Source organism: Poecilia mexicana, unplaced genomic scaffold (genome assembly GCF_051168715.1).
Source record: "Poecilia mexicana isolate PSO_F unplaced genomic scaffold, ASM5116871v1 scaffold_23, whole genome shotgun sequence".
NCBI lineage: Eukaryota > Metazoa > Chordata > Actinopteri > Cyprinodontiformes > Poeciliidae > Poecilia > Poecilia mexicana.
The window spans coordinates 12669050-12690452 of record NW_028263392.1 but is presented as its reverse complement, the minus strand read 5'-3'; the positions used below and the strand labels follow the sequence as shown (position 1 = coordinate 12690452).

At 37.6% G+C, this 21403-nt stretch overlaps 1 protein-coding gene across 2 annotated transcripts in view; it reads left to right on the top strand.

Annotated features, from left to right (window-relative positions):
- dgki (diacylglycerol kinase, iota) overlaps positions 1 to 21403 on the top strand; it is a 72137-nt gene that overhangs the window by 20523 nt on the left and 30211 nt on the right. The window contains exons 2-8 of one of the 2 annotated variants that reach the window (XM_088003584.1): positions 15233 to 15341; positions 18168 to 18263; positions 19849 to 19920; positions 20081 to 20137; positions 20220 to 20285; positions 20366 to 20434; positions 21236 to 21352. In XM_088003584.1, coding sequence (XP_087859710.1) covers positions 15233 to 15341; positions 18168 to 18263; positions 19849 to 19920; positions 20081 to 20137; positions 20220 to 20285; positions 20366 to 20434; positions 21236 to 21352 — 586 coding nt within the window. Of the gene's footprint in view, positions 1 to 15232; positions 15342 to 18167; positions 18264 to 19845; positions 19921 to 20080; positions 20138 to 20219; positions 20286 to 20365; positions 20435 to 21235; positions 21353 to 21403 lie in introns of both variants that reach the window. The other variant, XM_088003583.1, reaches the window with a different exon arrangement.

Sequence of the window (21403 nt, the reverse complement as noted above, 5' to 3'; positions counted from 1 at the left end):
AGGATTGTGCGCCCTTCAGTTAGCCATTCAGGGTGAGTCCCATTCTGTAGCAGCTGGTTCAGTTGAGCTGCCAGTCGCTCATGGAGGGCAGTGAGTTTCTTTAGCCAGTAGGCATGGATCATGTCAGGCCCTGGTGCTGTCCAGTTTGTCCATATATATATAGCCATATATATATGGCTATACAGTCAGCTATATATATATATATATATATATATATTAGGGCTGAAACGATTCCTCGAATGATTCGAGTACCTCGATTACTAAAATTCCTCGAGGAAAATTTACCTGCCTCGAAGCTTCGTTAATTTATGTTTTATTAGTTAGCTCACCGTGTTCCGGCCGGGACTTAATTTGCGTTGCGCGGAGCTCTCACTTCCGCCTCTGAGTTGTTGACAAAAGCTAAGTCTCAGCGGCATAAAGTCCAATCTTCAAGATTGGCCCGTGGGGATTTTATTGATTGATGATAATGCCCGACTTTTTATCGTTTTTGGGGAACCAATAAGCATCCTTAAAATGACTGGGGGAATGCCTGGAGTACGGCAGCATTTCTCCTCCGGGGCTGCTGGTTGAAAGCGAACGGCGGGAAGAGCGCTGAGGTGAGCGGATAGACTGAACAGGGCGGGCGGCTGAGTAGCTGATGCTTACCGTGTAAATGTAGCTTTACCGACGAACCGCACAATAAATTTCATATCCCGGTCTGAAGAAACGGGTGGCGGAGCGCATCGTACATGGCTGGTAGATGAGTTTCTGAGTGTGACCAGTGAAGGTGTGGTAAATATCCCGTATTGCTTCCCCCCGTGTTCGTCCCCCGGTCTAACGGTTCGTCAGTCCGCTGGTCTATTTCCTCCCCTCCACCCCATGTTCGTTCATCCGCCCTCTCCTCCCACTGCAGGCGGCATTTCCCGTATTTTCAAACCCAAAGCGTGACAGGTTAGGTGGCAAGGTGAGTTTAATTAATCTATTAAACTCACTGAAGATGAATACATAAACTAAAAGCTGGATTGTAGACATTTTTTATAAGCATATTTGTGAGCCTGCCTCTTTGTTATTAAATTCAACAGAATTTCAGATTTTTCTATAACTTTTCTTCTGGTTAACTTAGAAAGTGAGCTATTATTGTTACAGGTTAGTTTTCTAAACTACAAAAAAAAAACAACTGTTAGGGATGCTCAAATATGAAAAATTGGACTGATATTGATATCTGATAGTAACACCGGTATTATGCCAGATTTACCAATATTTCATTTTAGATTTTTTTTTATCCGATTACTCGATTAATCGTAAGAATAATCGATAGATTACTCGATTACTAAAATATTCGTTTACAACAGCCCTAATATATATATATATATATATATATATATATATATATATATATATATATATATATATATTTATTTATTTTTATATTTTTTACTTTTCTTTTCTACTTTATAAAAAGTGCCAGAAAAAATATATTAGTTAAAATAAATGCTGTTTATCTTTAAAATTTAGCATCCTAACAGTAAAGCAGCCAAAAAACAGTATCAATTACTACAATTTGGCTTTTGATATGTAAATAGTAACAATTAGCTAATTTACTTGTCATTTAAGATATGTTTAATTGTACAAAGAAATAAGATTTCTGTTCTCCAGAGGGCATTGATGATGTGATTCAGATGTAAAGATCAAACAACACCTGAGAGGATTTGCTGATGTCAGCAGCATCTCGCTAACACCTGTCCGCATTTTAGAGTTGCCATGGTAACAGCATTGTTAGGGGGTGAAAACACTTCGATTTTTCAATCTGTTGAATGTTAGATTACGCCCACATATGAAATAATTCCAATAATATTGAGGATTCCCGTCATATTTCCAACTCTTGGCTTTTGTTTTGCACTCTGGGGGAAATTTGCAAAGCTTCGCAGTTGCTCCTCCTTTTGCACAAGTTTTCTGCTGCATCTCCGGTTGAAGATTACATGCAAACAACCGCTAAGACCCATACAAGTGAGCAATTTGCATGGTTTCAATGCAGTGCTGCAGATTTTACACGATCCCCTTAACATTTTCATTTATATTCAGTTGTTCACCAGACGCTAAATATATAATACATTCTTTTCCCTCCTTCAACAGCAATTCAAAATTGGTGCAGAAAGGAAAAAAAGCATATTAATCAGCTTACAGATTGTTTATAATCCATCATCTCTACTCTCTACTTTGCTTCCTGCTGCTGCTTGGACACATGATCTCCTGTGAAATTGTTCGTATGAATTTCTTCAGCTTGGTTGTGAAATTTCTGCCTCTGTTTCTCGGCATATTTGTGCCTGCTCGTTACTGGCCAGTGCATTTGCAAGAGCGGAGTGTTTTCCAGAAGTGGCTTCATGCTTACTTAGCTTTGTGTGAAGGCTGCGATCTAATAAGAGTTGATGGTGTACCAAACTGCAGCTGCTCTCACACACCCACTCGCTGTCAGAGACACACAGAGAAGAGAGCACGCTGCAATTAAATATACTTATTAGTGGGAATAGAACTAGATCAGTCAAAATCAACCCTGAGTGCAGGAGGAGAGCGCTAGGAAAGTGATTAAAAACATGTGAAAAACATTTTTAGCACTTGCAATTAAACTTTTGATCTTTTACGGCATTTAGCCTAAATCTTAAAATACTCTGAAAGTTTTAAAACCAGACATCAGAAAGGATTCAGGTAAACAGCTGCTTCCCTCACCGCGAACCTGGGCCCGTTTTAATTTATCTGCGTGTCACAGCGGGCCTTTGCAATGCAGCAGTTCCTGTTTTAAAGAACCTGAACCTTGATACGCTCGACTCTTTCAAAACGTGACATGCAGTAACCTCTTATGCTGTGGTGCTGGATGTTGTTTTATATTTAAATGCTCTCTTGCTGATTTATTTTTATGTGTGCTCAATTTAACACTTTTCACAAATCTAGTAAGACGTGGACAAAGTCAGCACACTTCCTTAAATTTTATTAATGTATTGCTAAACAGTAAAGAGAGCAGCACCTAGTGAGCTATTTGCACATGCAATGCTGTTTTAATTAGGGCTGCAACTACTGATTATTTTGGTAATCAATTTTAGATATCAATTATTCTGACGATTAATCGATCAGTCGTATAAAGAAGTGGCAAACTCCACCAATTTTTGTTTTTAACCATTTTTTATACAATATTAGGAATGCATTAAACTAATAATTTAACTGCTTTTTAAAATATAAATTTTATTGCCCAAAATGCAATAATATGCATTACCTGAAGTTAGAAAATTAGTTAATTGTTTTAGCTAAAACCTATTTACAGACAAATGTGATTTTATCTCAAGTGGAAAATGTATACATTTGTTCTAGAGTTTTGCATTATTTGCTGCTCTGAATATATTATTTTTCATCAAATGGTCTGTTTTTAATGATTACTGAATTAGTTGACAATTATTTCAATAATCGATTAGTTGTGATTAATCTGGTTAATTGTTTCAGTCCCAGTTTTAATGTTTTTTTCCAAAACAATTCAGAAGTTTCAATGTGTGTTTTTTTGTAGCAGTTGCATCAAATTGAGGAAAGAGTCAATACTTTTGGCTTATGCCCATCTCCTGTTATTTTAAACCCATATGGCTGCGCCAAAGACCAAAAGTCACCACATGTTGCCCCTCTAAAATCAGATTTTGTAATTTGACTTACTTTTAAGTCTCAAGCACGCCTATTTATCTTTGCACAGGTTCTTAATAAAGCTCCATGTTTGCTTGCTCACGACTTATTCAGGTCACAGTGGGAGCATGACAATCTAATCTGACACAGGGACCATCTGGAAGGACATGTTATGTAATGTGATCCAGGCGTGAGCTTGCCAATTGTGCCAACAGTGCAGGTTTATTGGTGGTCTGCAGGTGTGTTGAGCATTTCATTCTGCAGATAATCAGTTCGGCTCTGCAGGATGGAGGAGCAGTCAGGTAAAAGCACTTTGGCTTGTCCTCCTCTGCCTGGTAGCGACACTTCCAAAGCTAAACTTTGTTTTCTCCATTGCTGGACTCAGGTCCTTCTTGTGATAAAAGTGCAGACATACAGGGAGGAAGACGGACAGACGTAGAGAAGAATGCTGCATGCTTGAATAAAAGTGGGAAGGAAGTCTGAGTTTCCAAGTCAACAACAAATTTCTCTGCCTACCCCCAATACACAGTCACAAAACACCAAAAAGACCCAAAGCAGCAGATAGTTAAAAGTTTGAGTGTGGGGATAAGGAGCGTTTTTGAAGATTGATGAATTACTCCACACCAAATAGGGTTGTTTGCAATCTAACTTCATTCTTTGCGTCTGTGTGTTGATTTCTTCCTGCTATTGTCAGTTTTGTGTGTGTGTGCAAAAATGTTTTTGTGTCTATTTTAAAGAGCATGAGGTCAAACTGAGGCTAAAACAAAAAGTCAAACTGTGTTATGAAACACTTGCTGGCTTTTTTTCAGAGATTGCTTGTCGCAAGAATTTAAAATAGAAAAGAAACATTTATAATATCTGTACTCGTATGAAAACATTTCGGTGAGAGACTTTATGTCAAAACGTATGTAGTCATTTTTATCTTGAAGATTACAAGATAAATGGCTGAATCCACCAGAAACCCCTCAAAGCCTTGCATTGCACAAATGTTTAGCACCACATTACCTTTAGTTACTGACTTTACTCCTCTACTTCAGAACGCCTCGCTGTTATGCCTGTGGTGCTGCTGAAATGATGTAGAGCTCTTGTGCTGAATAAAGCCTTTTCAATCTTTTATAAACAACTTTAGCCTGCCTACAGTGTCTGAACAGTTTTTCAGGTATGGTATTGAATTTAAGGCACCTATTTTGTGGCGCTTGGCCACAGTCGGAGACTATATGTGCCCACCTTATTCAACACTGAATGTCACTGACGTACAGTAAAGAACAAGTGGGAAGAAGTTGAAGTTGAGACATGCCAGACTCTGGGGGTTTGAAGAAGCCTTGTAAAGATGTGGTTTTCAACCTAAATGTCACTTAGAACAGCTGTCTGTGGGTCCAAGTACATAATTCTGCCAATGTTAGTAAGACACTCTTTTTATGGGTGGACGATCCTAGACAAGCCCTCGCTTTGTTATGCTTTGGCTCAGAGATATTAAGAACCAGATTAAAGCAGTTGAAATTTCTTCCTCTGTAGTGTGGTTGGACTTAACTTTAGTAGCATTGAGTAGCGCTGTCATTTGGAGTTTGCAGAATAATTAGTTGAGATAGTTTTGGTGCCTTTATATTCTTTCTAAATATCTTGGGATCAACCACAATAAATTGGGAGTGTGTCACTAGGGAGTGGAAACTTAAGTTACTAAGTAAGAGCTTCTCAGGTTCAGATCCCGGACGACCCCCCATTTTCCAATGTTTTGTCACAAGAATACACATGTAAGAAACTCTACAAAATGAATGTATTTCATGGTTAACAAGAGAAAGAGAAACAAAAAAGATGGGGACAGCTCCCAGAAAGAATCAGTTCTTATAAGTTTGCCTTCAGTTTTAATAAATATCTATTAATCTGAAGCGCTGAACTGCAAAAATGCACACAACCTGGGAATACTTGTGAATAATACTTCAATTTCCAATTTATCTTTTAGAATAATTAAGAAAAAATATGCGTAACACCTTTCCTAGTTTGAGTTTGAATAAAAATGTGATTTATTTCAACAGAAAAAATACAATACAAAGTCTGCATACTTCTCAAAAAGACTAGTTTATTTGAAAAAATATAATTGATACAAACCAGTCTAACATAACTTGTAAAAAAAACCTTAATGGTGACAGAGTGAAATAAAGCTGAGGTCTGGGACAACTTCAATTAATTATCTCAGTTTCAGTTCTTTTGCTACAGCTTCCTGTGGGGCTCTTGGCCATTATTGCATTTAATATTTGTATATCCTAAGGTTTAAATATTCTGAAATGCTTAAAGATTATGGATATGTGGTGGAGAAACCACAGCCCTATTGTTGCTCCTCTTCCCGATATGTTTGCATGCAGGCTGAGAACAGCCGCTATCTGTCATACATCATTACTTGAGGCCCGTAGAGACACAAACTTGTCTTCTGTCTCCTGTGTCTTGCACAGAGACATGCATACATACTCTCTCTGAATGTGCTCCGTCACCAGTGGCAACGAACAAGCCTTTTCTCCCTGACCCACATACAAGCAGAAAAGAGGGGGAAAATTTGGAGATTGAAAAGAGCAGATGAAGAAACTAATGTGGAGCAATAGACGAATAAAAAAGGACATTTGTAGGGCTCTTCTGAATGAGAAACAAGCTGAAAGCGTCTGCCTGTATCCATTAAAGCATTCATTTGTCTGCATAAGTGGTGTCTCTATATAAGAATTAATCCTTGATGCAACATTTGTTTTGATAAGCTTCTGCGTTTTTATGATGCATAGGTGCAGACCTAAGTATGCTGAGTCATGGGACGTCTGGTAATAATAAACTAATGGGTTTTATAAATTAATACTGTAGTGGTTTAAATTTGTAAAGCTTCATATCAATCCAGCCTGAATTATTACTATATATGTAGATGACATCATGGTTAAGATGCTTTTTCATTCCAGTAAATACACTGAATATATACATAGTTTTTATAGGTTCTGTTGCAAAATCAAATAGATATAACTATCACCTATCACCACTACTACAGTCTATGATGCATTGGACAAAATTACAAAAAGATAAAAGGTTGATACATATTAGATAGGGAGGAAAGTAAGATGTTATTACACTGATTCATTAATTTTAGACTTTTATGCTATCTCATGTGAACTTTAATATTAAAATTTATTCGAACAGGATTCAAAATGAATTTTTCTAACCTTCCTGCTGTAAGTGGTGATTAAATATTTAGATCAGGAGCAGGGGAGATGTAGCACAGTGACTGCAATTTCTGTAAAACAGGACTTTACAGTTTTAAGATGTTGAAAAATTGGTAATGAAGTTGACATTTTAAGCAATTAACACAGTTGGCATGGCTGTCATTTCTAAAACAGTTTTCTTTGTGTACATTCTTCAAAATACCGATTCTTTCCTTAACTTTGAGATTTTCAAAAGGATGTTTTTTACTCAAAATGATAAAACTTTCCTGTAGTACATTTATCCTTCCTGATGTTGTTGAAAGTTTTGCTCTCTCTCACCCTTTCACAGGTTTTATACATCACAGTTATACTGTTTTCTTTTACTTTAAACACAAAAAAGGCCAACATTTAGTTGTTTTCACTCAGTAACAACCTTCACACAGAAGTAGGGCTGTTGTAAACGAATATTTTAGTAATCGAGTAATCTATCGATTATTCTTACGATTAATCGAGTAATCGGATAAAAAAAAATTATAAAATGAAATATTGGTAAATCTGGCATAATACCGGTGTTACTATCAGATATCAATATCAGTCCAATTTTTCATATTTGAGCATCCCTAACAGTTGCTTTATTGTAGTTTAGAAAACTAACCTGTAACAATAATAGCTCACGTTCTAAGTTAACCAGAAGAAAAGTTATAGAAAAATCTGAAATTATATTGAATTTAATAACAAAGAGGCAGGCTCACAAATATGCTTATAAAAAATGTCTACAATCCAGCTTTTAGTTTATGTATTCATCTTCAGTGAGTTTAATAGATTAATTAAACTCACCTTGCCACCTAACCTGTCGCGCTTTGGGTTTGAAAATATGGGAAATGCCGCCTGGAGTGGGAGGAGAGGGCGAATGAACGAACGTAAGATGGGGTGGAGGGGAGGAAATAGACCAGCGGACTGACGAACCGTTAGACCGGGGGACGAACACGGGGGGAAGCAATACGGGATATTTGCGACACCTTCACTGGTCACACTCAGAAACTCATCTACCAGCCATGTACGATGCGCTCCGCCACCCGTTTCTTCAGACCGGGATATGAAATTTATTGTGCGGTTCGTCGGTAAAGCTACATTTACACGGTAAGCATCAGCTAATCAGCCGCCCGCCCTGTTCAGGCTATCCGCTCACCTCAACGCTCTTCCCGCCGTTCGCTTTCAACCAGCAGCCCCGGAGGAGAAATGCTGCCGTACTCCAGGCATTCCCCAGTCATTTTAAGGATGCTTATTGGTTCCCCAAAAACGATAAAAAGTCGGGCATTATCATCAATCAATAAAATCCCCACGGGCCAATCTTGAAGATTGGACTTTATGCCGCTGAGACTAAGCTTTTGTCAACAACTCAGAGGCGGAAGTGAGAGCTCCGCGCAACGCAAATGAAGTCCCGGCCGGAACACGGTGCGCTAACTAATAAAACATAAATTAACGAAGCTTCGAGGCAGGTAAATTTTCCTCGAGGAATTTTAGTAATCGAGGTACTCGAATCATTCGAGGAATCGTTTCAGCCCTACACAGAAGAGTGTTTTTAGTTTTTTAGTGCTTAGATGTCGATGCCTTCAGAAATTTTACATTTATTACATTCAGGGAATGTGATGGGAGAGCTTTTTGCTTTAGACTATCATTTTCTGTACACAGTTAATCCTTGTTGGGTCATATTTGGGTTGGTATTTATCTCCAGTAATCAAGGGCTTTGCTGGAATTGAACCCATGACCTTTCACCTTTGAAAACAATAGCAAACTCTGACCCAGCCTTTTTGCAACCAAAACATAATTATCTGGTTAAATACCAGCCATTAGCCAACATTTGAGCTCCTCTTAACAAAATGCAGTTCACAGGGAAACTCTAACACTGGTGCTATTTCTTTCTTTGAATAAATTCTCCTTTTGGTTTAAATATTTTATTTCCTTACGTATTTTTCCTCTCTTACCATTTTAATCATTTACAGCAGGCTGCCAAGGCTTGCTGCTAAGATACTAAAATCATCTTTAAATCTCCACGAGTCTTTAGGTGTTTTTCCCTTTACAAGCGTTCAGCCTGAAATTCGGGGATTATGTTCTTGTCTGCCTCCTGTTAGGACCGTCAGGTTATCGCTTACGCAACGTCCTAAAAATAGATTGTTCTCACCTGTAAGGTAATCGAGAGGAGAGGGAAAATGGTAAACGGAAAAGGAGAAGAAGACGAGCATGAGTTTTTTTCCCCCAGGTTATATCTTGTCATGTAAATCGAAACAAAAACTTTAGTGTTGCCTCATTATTCTGCGTTTTACTCCGTTAAAATAATTTATGTTCAATTTAACAGAAAAGAATTGGACAAAAGAAGCGCTGATGATTGATTAGATGTGTAGAGGGATACAGTGTCATTGGACTGCGCTTTGCTGACGCTCATTTGTGTTTCTTTGAATATTTTAACAATCGTTCCTTCTTCATCTAAATGTTTCCGTTTTGTGGAAACAAGCCATTGCTATAAATAACTTTAATCTCAATCAGCTGGTTATAAATTAAACTAAATAAAACACACACACACACACACATTGTTGTGTAGGACAGAGCTCAGGTGTCTGGTGTCAGGTGTCTGTAGCTCGTCCCGCTGATTGACATAATTACCTGAGCAGTGCTGCGAGTTTGGAAACACATGACTGCGTGGATTTGAATTTAATGCTTAAAAACACCAACAATTGCTTAAAACAGAAACTCTTTAAGAATAAGGATGATAAATATTGAAGCTAGTGGACCGGCAGGGAGGCGGAGGAGGAAGGGGAAAAAAGTGCGTTGGTTTCACCGGCTTTTCGGCTGCAGGTGAGTGAAACCAGAGATAACTTTGAATCTGGACTGAAACAGGTTTTGTGTTTTTTAACAGAAAAAAAGAAATCCTGAGAAGTCAAACTACCGTGTTGTAAGCAGTCACTGACTTTTTCCATGAAGCTGCCCAAATTTTATTAAATAGTTTACTGGCAAAAATACCCGTTTAGAAGTTTAGAAGGTCACTCAGATATCCTCATCATGCTTTGTTGCAGCTACCGCTAACTCACCACTAACATACCCTTGCTAGCTAGCTTTTGTTTTTTTTGCGTCTATCATGGATAAGTGCAGATTTATTGAGAGTTGGCTATACAAAGGTAGATGTAGGTCTTAAATTCCATTCATAATGGTCTTAAAAAGTCTTAAATGTGAATTGGTGGAACCTACAGAAACCCTGTAAAATGATTCCTGGGAATTTGAGGAAGAAAAAATGTCTGGAATTTTGCCTTGAAATTCTGTAGGACCCCTGTATCGCCTTCAGCAACCAGCTTCTCCCACATAATCACATCTTCTTGAGTCAGAAGATGTTAAATTCGATCCCTCCCACTTGCAGCTGCCTTTTTATTTTTGTAGCTATTACTTTTGTTCTCCCCGACTATAAACACAGTTGTTGCGCTCCGCGCGCAAGAATTTTAGAAACCAGTTAAAGAAACTGTAGCATAATATTTCAATCACCTGAAACGTCCCAAACAGTTGACCTCTGAAGATCTCTATTTAGACAATAACTGAAGATATTATTCTGCGTGCGTAGGAGGTGAAATAAAGATATGAACCTGCTGACTTCTCTTTCCCACGTTCACGCAATCATCCCACAGAGTGAGATAAGTGTAACTGCTTTCAGTGTAAAGTCGCTGAAACACACGAGACATGTACACTAAAGCAGATTCTCTGGCAGGATAATTAGTGGACAAGCTGCTGATGCTCCCACTGTGTGGTCGTGATGGCAACGCTGACAACCCACCTCTGCAGGAGGAGTAGGAGGGGAAGGCTGAAAATAAGGAAAGGAGACAAGGGGGCGGATGAGTAAGAAGAGCAAGGGATGAAAAGGAGTGTGAGGGAGGAAGATTAGGAGGAGCAAGGGTGGGAGATTCAGTGATGTGGAGAAGATCAGGGAGAAGTCGGTGTGATGTGTGGTTGTGGCGAGAAGACATGCAGCAGGGAAAATGGAGGACGGCAGTGATTATTTCTTTAAAATGGAGAGGAAGAAGAGCAAACATATTTAAATTGTGAAGCTGGGAACTACGGGAGCAGCTGTATCAACTCCACCATGCTGGGCCCAGTTTAATCTCTTTACTTTAGGGTTTAAATTCCTGCTGCTTCATCTGTCTTATTCAAACAGCCCACATCATGCTCATTAGTGGCCCAGCGCCGCCGAGCAGCGGCTCAAAATATTACCAAGTGTTTCCGGTCTGCTTTTTAGTGCAGATTTCTTACTACACTTAAAACAAGACAAAACTGACTTATAAGTAACTTTTCAGCAAAATATATGAGCTTGTTTTAGGTCAGGAGTGTTAAACTCATTTTCTTTTTGGGCCAAATCAAGATCCTTTAAGAATGCTCTTAAAGGGCCTGTTGTGCCAGAATGTATTGATAAAACTTATTCACAAACTGTTAAAATATCAATCAATTCTTCTATCAATCAATATTATTTAACATCTTTTCAGTCCTTCCAGGATTTGATGATTCTTTTTGTGATTTTTAAAAAATAAAAATCAAAGTGTTTCTTGTACTAATTTGGAAATATTTGAGATATTTATGACGGTAAATGGAACTTTTGTTACTCTGTATAGATCATGGACTGTAATCTGACGTCAATTAAGGCTGAGGCAGCTGTTTAGTGCAAGTAAAGATTTTGACAATTTTTGAGAAAAATCTGCAATAAACTCTCAATTATGTGTTGGTGCAAAAAAGTGCGGGGATTTATTGATTTTGTGTGAATTTCCACAATAATTTTTAAGAAACTGGAGGGACTGATTGATACAATTTGGCAGTGAACAGATAAAAACTGCATCGATTTGACTGATAACACAATTTTTAAGTACAGTTAGTGTTTAGTCTAGAATCTAGAGGCCACATAAAAAGCTATGGTGGGCCGGATTTGGCCCACAGGCCTTGGGTTTGACACGTTTTAAGTCAATAATTCCTTAATATGGATGAAAAATTGTCGTTCCATTGGCAGATTATTTGTCTTATAATATGACAAAAGTGTTTTGCAAAAGATGAAAATAATCTGCAAATGGAACAAGTGCCTTTTCTGAAGTTTTAAAAGAATTATTCATTTAAAACAAGCTCCTATCTCTCGCTGAAAAGCTAGTTATAAGTTAGTTTGATCTTATTTTAAGTGCAGTAAGATGTTTGCACTGGAAACTAAACTAAATGACTTCGTCTACGGTAAATCTCGTACTGCCTTCTGTGGGAACATCTCCAGGATCCAAGCCTCGTATTCGGGCCTGCATGTTGTTCCTATTCCAGTTCTGATCCACAGACAGGCTCAAACAAGAGAGGAATGCGTTAAGATGAAGGCGTTCACCTCATCTCACCCTGATTACTCCGATGTTTGTGATTCAAGTTTGGACAAAATGCCACGTCTTTGTTCGTAGTGTCAGGATTGTGCTTGGAGCAAACCGTTTCCATGTTTTCTGTGGGTAAAATGTAACTTTGCAGCTCAGTTTTTTTTTGTTTTTTAAAGAAAATCTGCTTTTCTCAGTTCTGATTGATCATCTCTGATTCTGAAAACCATAAATTTGCAACTTTCTGTACTTTTCAAGTTTTACTTTTCACTTTTTAACTACGTGTTGATGAAATGTGTTTCATCGGTTTAGAGCCGGCCTCACCTCTTGGATCTGCAGGAGTAAATAAATCCTTTATGTTTTAAGCTTTCAGACGTTTTTTTAAGGGTTTATATGGACAATAAATCATTCTTCATGTTGTTCTCCACATTTTAAAAGCAGAAAAAGTAGTGAAGCCTTATTCAGGAGGAAGTTAGAGTTCCTTGGAAAATTATGGATCCAGAAGTATGGAAGCATATTTTTTATTTAATATCCAAATACTCATCCATCCATTTGTAAATTAACTTTAGTATTTTTAAAATTTGTTAATGAAAAAAAAGCTGGGATAGTCAAGTTTTCTTTATTTAACAGAAGAAGTGTTTTATCTATTTTCAAAAAATCAATAAACATTACTTTTTGAAAAATTTCATCAAGAAAACTTATTTTATTTATTTTTATTTTATTTTTCTTGTGAAAGGGGATTGGGTTTGCCTTAAGTATTGTAAAAAATAAAATAAAAATAAAATAAATTGACATAATATATTGATTAATGTTCCAGTTACTGCTATTCAAAGGCGGGTGGGGTTTTATCCTTATTTAGAGGGACTCAGTGTTTCGGCTGTTTTGCAGATTTCTATAAGTTTGTCCCAGATTAGAGGAAGTTATTTTCATAAATACTTAATCAACTAACCTGTTAATATTGTGCAGTTCCAGCAGAAGCCTGCTCTTAAACACGCTGCCTGATTTTTAATCATTTATGATTTTTATTTTTTACATTCCCTGGACTGAATTTGTGTTATTAGGGTTGGGGTGTGTCTCTGTGAGTGTAGCCCACAGATTTCTGTGGCCTGTGTCCAGTCACCATACGTCCTTGCATTTGTTCTGTTGTTGCCCACGCAAAGCTATTTTTAGCTCCAGGGTCGTGAGTATGTGTCTGTGTGTGTTTAGGTGTGATCAGGTTGCACGGTGTGTAAGTAGACTCCTCTTTGTCCTTTGTGATCAGTTTTGGAGAGACGGCCACTAAAACTTTCAGCAGTCGGGTCAGATGTGTCGGACAACCTTTTCCACTCGTTTGTTTTCCAGCTGGAGTCCAGAGAGTCGTCTTTAGTTTCAGGAAACCTTCGGATCTGTGAAGGTTTGCGCTGCCAGAAATGAATGTGGAAAAACTTCAACTGTGTTGCACATGCAAATAATTCGGTTCATATTTAATTAATTTCTATATAAATTACATTTAGTTCAGTTAAGCTCAAATAACAGTTAAAAATAAGTTATTAATTCCTTTGTGAAATAAGAAGTAGTTATAGTAGATATAAAATGTGTACGCAATGTTATTAGACCTTAGTAAGTGATTTAAAAATGTCTCCTTAAATCTGACGTATGTATTATATCTTATATATTATCGTAAATCTATACATTTTGAATTTTAGCTTAACAAATGCAAATTCTAGTAATGCATATTAGCCATTACTAATATGTACATATTAAACTAATATGTAAGCCATTATTAAACTTGAAAACTGTCTTGACCATAAAATCCTTTAAGTAGTTGTTGGAATTTATTGCATCGTTTATGATTTATCTTGATAAATTTAATTTTATAAGAATTTTGATTTGTTGTTGTTACAATAAATTCCAACTAATGATGTTTAAAAAACACAAAACTGCCCTTATTGTTGGGATAGTTGATAGTTTTACTATTTTCTGCACTGGTTGTGCAATGAAAGTATCAATAAATACCAATTAATTTGAAAATACAGTTACCATGCGCAGTTTAGTGATACAAATCCCACTTCTTTATGTGTCCTGAGGCAATGTATTACAAATGGGAATGTTTTTCAAGAGCAGTATTTGTATCAGTGGGGCTATAATTTATGTTGCACACAATCACAGCCATACTGTTGTCACTTCTGTTGTTATCTAGGCCTGTCGCAATAATCAATAAATCAATTAATTGCATTATAAATTAAAGCAAGCGCAATAATTTCCATTTATATGACTTATCGTTTTTCTCTTTTCTGTATTTGGTCTCAGCTGGCCCTTAATAATGTTTATAGAAACTTCAAAATGCATTATTTCAGTTGCTTTGTTTATTTATTTTGTGTTTTTTTTTTTGTTCATTTGAGTTTTAAGTTTATTGATCTTTGATAATCTCTTCTGCCTTTATCATAATATAAATTGAAATTAGTCTCAAAGCAACAATATTATTGTTTATCGCAATAACTTGGGACAATTTATCGTCCAGCAAAATTTATTGTGGCATATCGTTATCATATTGTTGCATAAAGTAAAAAAATAAATAAAAATGGGCAAAATTTGTTGCTAAGTGTCTTTTTCAGTTGTTGGTTTATAGAAAAATATATTTTTCCAATATTAGGACAGAAATGGCAGCATCCTGCATAAGTAGAGTTTATCATAGATGTTATCACTGCTGGAGAGACGGACGTGTAAAGATGAACTAAACCTGAGCGGGTAAAAAGAGGAAGAGGCGCGTGCTGAGTCATCCGTCTTCGACTCTCTTTCGCGTCGCCATGAAGTGCTGCTGGCAGTCGCTCCACCAAGCTGTTCCCAGTCCGCCTCAAACAAATATCTGCAGCTGAGCCGGAAAATTATGAATAAATAATTTACGGACTTAATCACGCTGAAACCGAGTTCTCACAGTTATTCATCCACTCTGTGTCATTATGCGAGCGTGACTGTTCACTTCTGCGTTGTCACCACTGCAGCTTTTCTCTTTATTATTATTATAAAAATGATGATATTTTAAAGTGTTTTCTTGTGTTTTTTTTTCCTTCTTGAATGCAGGAAAGCCATCTCCAGATCAGGCCTCCATTACCTCGGCCCGCCTCAGCCTTCGCTCCCTCCGGCGTCCAACGGACCAAACAAGGATCTGCGAACCTGCGTGGACTGGACGGTCAGACGCTCAGCATCACAAATCTGCTTAGCGACATGCATTTATTCTGTTAATTGTGCAAAAAGCTTGTCTAGGTTTAAGTTTCTCCTCTGAGTCACTGCCTGACATTTACAATCTCATTTTATCAGCATTATGTTTCTGTGGAGACAAAAAAAAAAAAAACCCCAGCGGTTTCTCTCCTCTTCTTTATTAATAATGTAGGACGATGTGTAAGCAGTGTGGGAGAGAAAGTTTTACCTGTCACCGTTTCTCAACATATGACTTTTCCAGCATCTGTTTCTTTTTCCAGAGTTTAATGGATTTTATTTACAAAACATGAATCACGACGCTGCAAAGCTGCTTTAAAACGAAAAAATGTCAAGAGGCAACGGAAAGTACTCGAAACACAACACATTAAACCGTCCAAAAGTCAACAAAAAGTTTGAGCTGGTATTTTTAGTTCCAGGTAAATCCCCTTACCTTTCACTTCCTGCAAAGACGACGCTCTAAAACCTGAAGTGTGTGGATCTGCAGGAGGAGGTGTGATGGCAGTAATCACAAGGTTTTGTCATATTACAATTTAAAGCTGTTAAATCTGGTCTGAAATCATATTTTCTATAATTGATATCAATGAAACAACATGCCACTAAGCATTCTGGGAAATAGTTCCCACTCCTGCCTTTCTCTTCTTTCACTTCTTTTAAAGCTCTAGACTCTTGGAGGTCTGACAAAATTAATAGATAAACTTTTTACTGTAAGTTTATCTTTCACGAACTCGCACATTTGTGTTCAAAATCTAAAACTGGCTAAATTTATTTGACTTGGAGAGTAGAAGATAGTAGACACAACTAAATGAGGCTCAAATGTTTTACAGTGTTTTACTTCCTCCTTAGTGAAACAAAGTGACTGATTGTTGATTAAAAGTTTCAGAAATTTGGAAAAAATAAAGCATGAATATCTAAAATGCTTCAGTGATGCTGGAGGATGAAAACGCCACAAACTCCATGACGGATTCCTAGAGTTTTACTCGTATTTGTCCCTTCCTGACTGAACTATTAAAAATAAAGGAATTTCTCTCTTTGGTGACTTCAAGAAACAAATTTCCCCAAAATAATATAAGAATTGAAGGTGTAATGCCATTTTAAAATATGTTCTGCAGTGAATAATTCAGCTCTCAAGGCGTTGCATATCATTAATGAACTGTAAATACAAAGTGCTTTATTATTGATGAGAATGTGTAAACTGTTATGGGCTCACATGGAGCGTCCTGCAGAGACGCTTCAGCACATCCTCACTGACCTTTAAATCCCTGCATGATACACACACACACACACACACACACACACACACACACACACACACACACACACACACACAGTTACATAACAATACATACATATAATTACCTTTAATATGATCACTGAAACTGATTGAGCAGCTTTATGGGACACGACTTACAGCGGTGAAGAATTGGTCAAATTTTATTTTCTTGGAAGCAGCTTTAGTCAGAGATATTTTACATCTATTCCATAAAAGAGTTGATTTTTTTTTTAAATTATTTATTTTTTGTCCTCAATTTTTTTTCCAGTGGTTAATCAGTTTATTGGGTTAAACAAATTGGCATATTTAGGTAAATTTTCATTCTAACCTCTTTTCTTATACAATATTAGAAATTCATTCAAATATGCAGACAACTAATTTAATTCATTTTTCAAAGAACATAAACGATAGATGAGAATAATTATAATGAATTGATTTATGAATCGATTAATCATTAACTGTCGTAAAAAAGACCATTTGTCAAAACTGTAAAAAAAATAAATACATTTTGCTGTTAGGATTTAAAAAAAAAAAACAACTTTGTAAATATGTTTTACCCAAAATTCCTCAAATGGCAGTTTTAGCTTCACCTGGTTAAAATTATGTTTAAAAAAATAAAATAAAATAAATGTCTCCCATTTAGCAACTTTGCTCTCCAATTATTAATCAGCAAATCCAAAAAATATTCAACAGATCAGCCCGACACAGATGCTTTCACTAAATGAATGCTGCTATTGCATTTTAGACAATAAAATGTTTATTTTCTTCTTTAATAAAAGAAACCGAGTTGTTTATTTGCAACTTTTAATTAGTTTTTTCTATAATTGTGTAAAAACGTCTTAAAAAATAAGCAGAATGTGTATATGTTTTTAACCGATTAATCGATTAGTTGCAACCCTCTCTTCAACCAACAAGGACTTTTCAGTTCAAATTCGATTAAAAATACTTTAAAGGGACAATAAATGTTTTTGTTACTCATATCATCTGTGGGCAGGAAGGCTCTCCAGTAGCAGTCAGAATAGCAGGATATGAGAAGAAGCTTCTGACTGAAGACTTGTTGTTTAACAGAGTCATGACTGTCAGGACATGCTAACAGCTCAGTATGCAGACAACAGAGACAATATTTCACAGTAAAATGTCCAGTTGTTGCCATGCTCTGCTCATCCACCTCATTTGCTTTTGCTGCTCCTTGGACGTCTACTTTTTAACTCCTCTGGGATTTTTTCTGTTAAATTCCCGCCATCATATGTTCATACAGAGCTGCTCTCTGAGTGCTGGACGTTAGCCGCTACTTCCTGAGTGTTTTCATTAACACCTCAGATTTCCAGACGCCGTGGATTACCCACCTACTCAGCAGCAGCAGCAGCGTTTATGCACTCGACACACTTACTGGCCGTAATCTCCTCCGAGTGTTTCTGAGCAGTTTTATATACGACCGAACAACAATCACTTAAAGATGCAGACGTGCAGACGGAGCGCGGCGCCTTATTAAGTGATAATTCAGCCCTCTCTCTTCTCCTCCTGCAGGAAAACGCAGGGAACGGAGATCACTTATGGACGGAGACGAGTTGTTCGGGAGAGCTGTGCTACCTCGGGGAGGACGCGTGTCTCCTGAAGACTGCGGTGAGTAGAGACTGATCACGTCTCTGCAGGAGGGAAACAGGAACAAAGAAGCAGGTGCTTCTCCTAGGATCATATTTCTGCTGCTGTCTGGTCCGTTAGCCGCCTCTTTTTCTTAAAAAAAAAAAAACATTCCACGCTCACTGAATTATAAATAATTTCAACTTTGAAACCGTCTGAACTGAATACTAATGCTGGGAATTCATGAATATTAAATCTGCTCTGAGCTTAAACAACTGTTTTATCCTTATTGCATTTTTACTTTTTGCAGCAGAACAGAACGTCTGAGATTTGATTTAAATATTTTTATGATCCGGACAAAGGCGGAGAAAGAAATGTATTTTGTTTGAATTAAAGTTAACACTTTATCTGAAGGGCTGTGCATAAGCGTCACTATTTACCTTCATTACAACAGTCTTAAACATTTTGAAGACTCCTTCGTGTTTGTGGCAGGTGTTACGTCAGCCTTATGCACAGCTCTTAAAATAAAGTACTACAAATACTCCTGACTGTTTAATGGTTTAATTTTCACTCACATCACTGACAGCGGTGAAACATTCCTGCTGAGAAGTTCAACAACACGTTTAAATTGTAGGCCTTGTGAACTCTGCCCTCCAGCAGAGAATAGCAGCTATTAGCATAAAGAGCAGAGAAACAACCTTCACTTTTCACAATAAAATAATGACACATGTGAGCGTTCACAACAGCTCGGTAATTACAGTATGTTTAGAAGAAAACGCTGCGGCTCGCTGTGAGATTTCTCTGACGTCCAGGTGGATTTGTCTTTGTGGGTTAAATTAGCTAAATCAGATGAAAACTGAAACTATCCTTCTTTTAAATGTGCAGCAATTTTAACAGGTTATGGTGGGAACAGTAAAATATTCTCAGGTTTGTTTGTAGTTGTTTAGGAAAGCAGCTAAAGCTGTGGTGTCCAAACCTTTGGCAACATTGACCACAAAGTTTTCTAAATTAAAACTGTTTTGTTTTGTTCCTGTGTAACAATAAGCCATAAAATAAACTGTTCTGTTTATTATGCAATTAAAAAGAGAGAAACAAGTATGATTATTAAAAGTTTAATATTTAGCAGACAAAGTCTTAAGTATTTTTAGTCGAGTTTCTTGAAATAAGACAAAACTAATTTTCAAGTAATGTTTCCAACGTTATTTTAAATCAATAATTCCTGATCAAACTGTAGTAATAAGTGAAATAATCTGCCAGTAAAGCAAGATGTTTTTCCCTTATTATGAGTTAAAAGTGTCTAATTCCTCCGGTGGTTTATTTCACCAATAACTTAGTGTGTTTTTTATTAATAGTAAGGAATTAATGACTTTTATTTTTTGCCGAAAAGTTTCTTGAAAGTTAGTTTTGTCTTATTTCAAGTGCAGTGAGATATTTGCATTGGAAACTAGAGTAAAAATGCTTTTAATGTAGCCGTGCAGTACCAGTTCATGAAGGCGACTTGCCCTCTTACATCTGAAGTGTTTGTGTTTTACCAGGTGATAAATGACTCGTTTTTTCCTCGCTGCTCGTATTTTCAGCGGCTTTGTGTCTCACTCTGCTCTGTGCTCCCTGTGTTTCCTTTAAGAAGTCGGCCCCCAGGAGGAAATGTGCCGCCTGCAAGATAGTAGTCCACACCGGCTGCATAGAGCAGCTAGAAAAGGTGCGGCTCACAAACACCAACACGCTTCAGCTGCTCATCCTTCAAGGCCGACGTTTATTTCCTTTGAATTAAATTCAATCCAATCTTGTTCCCTTCAAATTCTGTCGAGCCGCAGATGAATGCTTTCAGACTCACGACTGTGGTCTGTGTCTCTGTTCAGATTAACTTCAGATGCAAGCCGACCTTCAAGGAGGGAGGGTCCCGATGCCTCAGAGACGTGAGTGTTTCTTCATGTCAACGTGTGTGTGTGGCTGTAAAAATGAGGAATCGTAGCTCTGAGCGCCGTTATCTGCCAACAGAACGTACTGAGACACCACTGGGTCCACAGGCGGCGTCAGGAGGGGAAATGTAAACAGTGTGGGAAGGTGGGCTCACTAACACACAGAAATGTTCCTGCGGTCCTTATAAAGAACCAAAAACTCACTGTGAATGTTTGTTTTTTCAGAGTTTTCAGCAGAAGTTCTTCCACAGTAAAGAAATAATCGCCATCAGTTGTTCTTGGTGTAAACAGGCGGTAAGGAAACTCATCATTCATCTTCAACAAAACTAAATAAAAATGAAGAAGATGAGAAACAATAGGCCTCACTGTTGTGAAATTTACGGTTCCTAAAGAACATTCCTACTTCAAAGCCCAGCAAGTTACCTAGCAACCCTAGCAAAGCTCAGCCCGTAACCTAGCAACCCTAGCAAAGCCCAGCCCGTTACCTAGCAACCCACACTGAGCTCCAGAACGATTGGCCAGCTGGTTTTACTGTACAAAAGACAAGTGCTTTGTTGTCGACTTACCATCCAGAAACCACTTGCTACATTCTCGTTTGTTGTGAAGGAGGCTCCACGTCTGCTTTTCAAAGATGCATGTTTGTATAATTGGGCATCTGTTTGCAGCTGCTTTCACATACAGGTGTAAACGTTGAGTGGAAAAAAAAAAAAAGTAGCAGTTTTTTTGGATTTAAAGTGACAAAAACCCCTAATACAACAAATCTAAGAATAATTTTGTGCAAAAAATGTAACCTGTTCAAGGAAGCAGGTCACCTTTTGGCAATAAGTTGATGTTTTTTGGTGCCTGGACAAGTCGTTTGAAAAACCTCCTGATTATTAAGTCACTATGGACGGGCACTGTGCTGTTGCCTAGCAACCCCTAATAATTTAATAAGTCGTTCTTTGCTAATGTCAATTTGTTCCAGACTTGAGGCAGGTGATGCATGCAAGTGTTAAGATTCAATTACGATGATCTACTCGTCTAATACTGAAATGAAATGTGTGTTGTTGTTTTTTCTTGGAGATGAATAAAAGCTAACGTCCGTTTGTCTTCCAGTTCCACAACAAGGTGACGTGCTTCATGCTGCACCAGATCGAGGAGCCGTGTTCGCTGGGGGCCCACGCCGGAGTCATCGTCCCTCCCTCCTGGATCATCAAAGTCAGGAAACCACAGGTGAGAAAGAGGCCCTCCTTCCCTGCAGTTGGATCAAGTTCACCCGCTGTC